Here is a 6,000-nt window from a genome sequence, read left to right on the forward strand (position 1 = left end):
CCAAGACAACACAGTAGAGGCTTCAGGGACAAGTCCTTGAGTGCCCCAGCCAGAGCCCGGACTTGAACACGATCTAACATCTCTGGACAGACCTGACAATAGCTGTGCATAGACCCCCCCTCCATCCACATCCAACCTGAGAGCTTGAGAGGATCTGCAGAGAAGAAATGTGAGAAACTCCCAAAATACAGCTGTGCCAGGCCTGTAGCATCATGCCCAAGAAGACTCCAGGCTGTAATCGCTGAAGACTTATGTAAATGTAATATTTCCGTTTTCATAGATTAGCAAACATTTCTAAAACCTGTTTTGATTTGTCATAAGTATTGTGTATAGATTGATAATCTATTAAATTGTTTTTTCCATTTTAACAAAATTTGAATAAAGCTAAGGGGTCTGAATTGTTTCAAAATAAAATGTTTTGTCACATTCACCAAATACAACAAGTGTAGACACTACCGTGAAATGCTTACTTACAAGCCCTTAACCAACAATACAGTAAAAAAATATATGTTTTTTCAAGTTACAAAATAAAATAACAATGAGGCTATATACAGGGGGTACCTTAATTTAACTATGCAAGTCAGTTAAGAACAAATTCTTATTTACAATCACAGCCTACAAGGTAACAGTGGCCTTGTTCAGGCGCAGAACGCCCGATTTGTACCTTGTCAGCTCGGGGATTCGAGTCAATGCAAATAGGAATGCACTGTAGATATCTTTCAATTGGCAATATTTATTTTTGTCTTCAACTAATGCAGCGTTTCCCAAACCCCATCCTCGGGACTCCAAGGGCTGCACATTTCGTATTTCCCCTGACACCACACAGCTGATTCAAATTATCAAAACTTGAAGATTATTTGAATCAGCTGTGTAGTGCAAGGGAATAAAAAAAAACATGCACCAAGTTTGGGAAACTGTTCTAAAGAGGAAAATAATTACATGACTGAGTTACAGTAACTTACGTTACTGATTACAATTTTGGACAGGTGACTAGTAGTCTGACTGTAACGGAATACATTTAGAAAGTAACCAACCAAACACTGCTTAGAACGTGTTTGGAATTGGCTTTTATGTCATAGAGCACTGTGGTAGCCTCCACCAGGCAGCTATGGTTACATTCAAGTAAACCGAATTGCTTCAGGCGGAAAGGCTAACTTCGGGCCGCCTGGAGATCTAGCCTACCGACAGCGACCTCCCAGATAGCGTATGAACAGGTCATAAACCATGGCAACCCATAAACGCCAAGGCGTTTATAAAATATTTATAGCTAGCCGTTCTTACCTGTGTCGTCCCAATTTTTGTTGCAGGGACAGCTGCACTTGAGTTTGCAAGAGATACGAGTTCAAGTTCATTTTCCTCTTGTGTTGCGCTGGAATACCACCGCCGCAACTTCGGTGTTGAGCTTGGTGCAAATAGTTTCACGCGCTGCGTTGACAGGGCCTTGACATCGTAATGTCTGCCTACTATAAAGCGGCAGCACTTGCTACCATGAAAAGCCATGTTATAAATGTATATTAACTCTGAATATTTGTTTATCGTCCTAGAAGTGTCAAACAAAGAAAGTTAATAATATCGAAGCCTCACATAACGTCTAGGGAGTTGCTGTTACCACATTCAAGGGGGAGTGGGCAGCTTCAGCCAATTGTCTAAATCGTCTACCCTCTGGGTAGTGTAGTTCTTCTTCTTCTATGGTATAATGGCGTTCGCAAAACTTGGATGTGCTTTCTGTCAGCCACTGTGCGGGTGGATAATAAGGATTCCAAAAAGGAAATAATATGGGTAAAACGTTCTTTTTCAAAATCATATAAACTATCAAATAATGTATTAACTAAACAAAATCATCCTGCTTTTCTACAAAAAAACGGATTTTAATCAGGTCCCTACACAGGCTCAGAAGAGTCCTGTGAGGTTGGGCATTTCAGAGTGAAATCTGCTGTACAGCCCTGATCCTTGACACCTCGACCCCACTACAGTTGCAACATTTTCCATTCACATATTCTTCAACACCATGCTTCTCCAGTCTGCAAATATTTGATTGTCACACACAGGGCCGGCCCTCCCATTAGGCAAGATAATGGCGGCACTTGAATTTGGGGCGACATTTTGACAATTGGCTTCCGCCCTCAGGCACCCCTGATCAGCTACTACACCTCCTGCTTCACTCCAGCGGCTGGGGTGGCACAGTGGTCTAAGGCCGAGTGGCGCAGTGGTCTAAGGCGCTGCATCTCAGGGCAAAAGGTGTCATTACAGTCCCTGGTTAAAATCCTGGCTGTATCACATCCGGCCGTGATTGGGAATCCTTATAGGGTGACGCATAATTGGCCCAGTGTCATCTAGGTTTGGCCTGAGTAGTTGATGCAGTTCCCGCACCCACCCCAATCCTTATTCTCCTGAAGTTCGCTCCCACTTTCCTTGGTAGCTATGGTGTTGTGTGTGTGTTTTATATGGGATTATCTAATTGTGAAACATTAATAAAAATTAATCTGCCAATTAAATTATTGTATTTTTTTTATGTTTGTGTGTGACAAAGACAATTAGTGATTAAGGCAGTAGCCTAACCTAGCCTGTTAACGTTAGCTAGCCACTACTAGTGGATATAATTTTAGCTAAAAGTAATGTATAGAGATTTGAAACAATTTGCTACCATGTCTAAGAGACAAAAACTATCAGGAAGTGAATATTTTTTTTAACTATGAGAAAAGAGGCATAATCTCTAAACCAAAGAAATTCGCTGGTGAAATTTTTCAGCGTGCAGCAATGTCTATCAGTGGGTGTGGAGAATGGCAAGCCAAGAACGACGAGCCCCTGTTCGTTGATTCTAGCAGAAGACGGTAAACAAGAAGAGTCCAAGCCTTGCACATCCACCGATGATGACAGCTCTCTGGTCGACGCCAGTCCTAGCCACACCTCCAAACAATGCCGGCGAAGACCCTACTATCTTAGACCCAGACTCAGATTCGTCGATCCCTGTCCCAGATGACAGTGGTGGTACTGCTACTAAATACGACTCCCAGACTAAAAACATAGAAGATCCCGGTGAGTGGCCAAAATATATGAATGGATCTTTACGTGATATGTTAGTGCAGGCTGGGCCACATCAGGATAAGGAGGGGAATTTCCCAAGAGATGAGGGGCAACGAAAGTTTTCTGTGGCCCACAAAAATAGGAGGATGGCAAACGGGGAGAGTGGAGACCAAGGCTTGTCTATTCCAAGCAAAACGATACAGCCTTCTGTTTCTGCTGCAAAAAAAAATTCACACGAGTGCAAATCTGCGCTGGTCAGGGAATGACCCAGGGACTGGAAGAATCTGTGCCTCCTCCTCTGCTTGCATGAGAAATTGCATTACCACCTAGATAGTTTTCAGATGTGGAAGGAACAGGAGATCATGCTGAGGTTCTTCAAAGTAGCCACCCTTGCGTTGATGACAGCTTTGCACACTCTTGTCGTTCTCTCAACCAGCTCCATGAGGTAGTCACCTTGAAAGCTTGAAGGAGTTCTCACATACAGTGCCTTGCGAAAGTATTCGGCCCCTTGCGACCTTTTGCCACATTTCAGGCTTCAAACATAAAGATATAAAACTGTATTTTTTTGTGAAGAATCAACAACAAGTGGGACACAATCATGAAGTGGAACGACATTTATTGGATATTTCAAACTTTTTTAACAAATCAAAAACTGAAAAATTGGGCGTGCAAAATTATTCAGCCCCTTTACTTTCAGTGCAGCAAACTCTCTCCAGAAGTTCAGTGAGGATCTCTGAATGATCCAATGTTGACCTAAATGACTAACGATGATAAATACAACCTGTGTGTAATCAAGTCTCCGTATAAATGCACCTGCACTGTGATAGTCTCAGAGGTCCGTTAAAAGCGCAGAGAGCATCATGGAGAACAAGGAACACACCAGGCAGGTCCAAGATACTGTTGTGAAGCAGTTTAAAGCCGAATTTGGATACAAAAAGATTTCCCAAGCTTTAAACATCCCAAGGAGCACTGTGCAAGAGATAATATTGAAATGGAAGGAGTATCAGACCACTGCAAATCTACCAAGACCTGGCCGTCCCTCTAAACTTTCAGCTCATACAAGGAGAAGAGTGATCAGAAATGCAGTCAAGAGGCCCATGATCACTCTGGATGAACTGCAGAGATCTACAGCTGAGGTGGGAGACTCTTGTCCATAGGACAACAATCAGTCGTATATTGCACAAATCTGGCCTTTATGGAAGAGAGACATTTCTTAAAGATATCCATGATTCCATATGTGTTATTTCATAGCTTTGATGTCTTCACTGTTATTCTACAATGTAGAAAATAAAGAACCCTTGAATGACGAGGTGTATTCAAACTTTTGACTGGTAATGTGTGTGTACATTTCACTATCAATTGGGGAGAGACAGCCTCAAATATCACCTTCATTTGTACACATCCACTGTAAAGGCTACACATGAATCGCTGCTTCCTGTTTCAGTCACGTATTTTTGCGTGGGTCAAACAAAAATACTATTGATTGGTTGAGAAATAGTGCCTCCCACATTGCAGGCGATGGTTGCAAGTTGCAGCTGGTGAGGAGCAACTGCCCAAAATTGTAGTTTACTACAGTCAAAACGTCATGACATTTGATCACATGGTTATTGTAAAGTTCATGTAGTCGACATGCAGGCATAAGTCTGGCAATCCCCTAATGCAACACACTTTGAAAGGCGGTGACCAACGACTGTCATCGACTTCCGTTTTGAACGTGCCCAATAATTGACTGAATTTAAATAATTTGGAAATGGCACTGAGAAATACAGGCCTACCATAATAGAGCCACAATTTCTGATCTGAAAACACAGATACTCTTTGGTCACAAATACTCTTTGGTCTAAACCAATCTATACAGTTGTCAACAAGCCACTCTACTCCCAGGATATTTCTAAGAAATTTAGTGTTTAGGCTATTTACACAACATTGTGCTCTTTAAGTTAATGGCATTGCTCAAAATTGTCTGCAAGTGGAGATACTCTAACATTGGAGCAAGAGAAAATGTAATTGAGGCGCTAAACATGCACTGTGGTTGTTCTTAAATATGCTTTTCAATACTATGCGAATAAGCACTAACAGACAAGGAACGGCAATAACTTGTTATATCATACAGCTACTGTTCAGGGCAACTTTCTGTAGTTTCAATGCTAGAAAAGAGGGTTACAAGGGGTAAGCACAGCGCAGGGAAAACACGTGCTTGACTATCAATTTCTATTGTGTTTGGACCTACATAGGGGGAATAGGTCTGTTAAACAGTCACCACTACCGACTAGACCCCTAGTGAGTACCTTGAACCCATTCTCTCCACATCAACTGTCATTCAAAGTTAGCTGGCCAATCAGAGGCTTTTTTTTTGTGAATTATCTATCCACCTTTAACGATGACATTTGTGTCACTTAAAGCTCCATAAAACAACTTGAAAAATGCAATGCAAAGATACACACCTAGTGGGTGAAGCAATGAAACCAAAAGCCATGTGAGTCTGTCAGTGTCAGGGTTTAAGAGCTACATACTCCACCCACGGAGGACTTTACCCCCGGGTTCCCAACCCACACAGAAGATCAGGACAACAGACAAGTGCAATCAAAATAGTTGATTATAGTTGATAGTTCATTGCCATAAATCAAATGAAATTTTATTGGTCACATGCACATGTTTAGCCGATGGTGTAGCAAAATGCTAGCTCCAACAGTGCAGTAATATCTAACAATACAATACACATCTAAAAGTATAATAGAATTAAGAAATATAGAAATATTAAGATGAGCAGAGTCTGGAGTATAAATATATATACTCCATATATAGTGCATTTGGAAAGTATTCAGACCCCTTGACCTTTTCCACATTTTGTTACATCACAGCCTTTTTCTAAAATTGATTAAATAAGAAACATCTCAGCAAACTACAAGCAATACCCCATACTGACAAAGAGAACAGGTTTTTTTTGTTTGCAAAGGTATGAAAAATGAAAAACAA

General features: G+C 41.3%; 1 protein-coding gene across 3 annotated transcripts in view; it reads right to left on the minus strand.

Annotated features, from left to right (window-relative positions):
* The window catches only part of mocs1 (molybdenum cofactor synthesis 1), a 57,283-nt gene extending 55,644 nt beyond the window's left edge, over positions 1-1,639 (minus strand). For 2 of the 3 annotated variants that reach the window (XM_064925660.1, XM_064925652.1), the window contains exon 1: positions 1,282-1,638. In XM_064925660.1, the coding sequence (XP_064781732.1) occupies positions 1,282-1,500 (219 nt within the window). In that variant the 5' untranslated portion in view covers positions 1,501-1,638. Of the gene's footprint in view, positions 1-1,281 lie in introns of all 3 variants that reach the window. The other variant, XM_064925645.1, reaches the window with a different exon arrangement.
* Between the last annotated feature and the right edge of the window lie 4,361 nt (positions 1,640-6,000).

This window comes from Oncorhynchus masou, chromosome 2 (genome assembly GCF_036934945.1).
Source record: "Oncorhynchus masou masou isolate Uvic2021 chromosome 2, UVic_Omas_1.1, whole genome shotgun sequence".
Taxonomy (NCBI): Eukaryota; Metazoa; Chordata; class Actinopteri; order Salmoniformes; family Salmonidae; genus Oncorhynchus; species Oncorhynchus masou.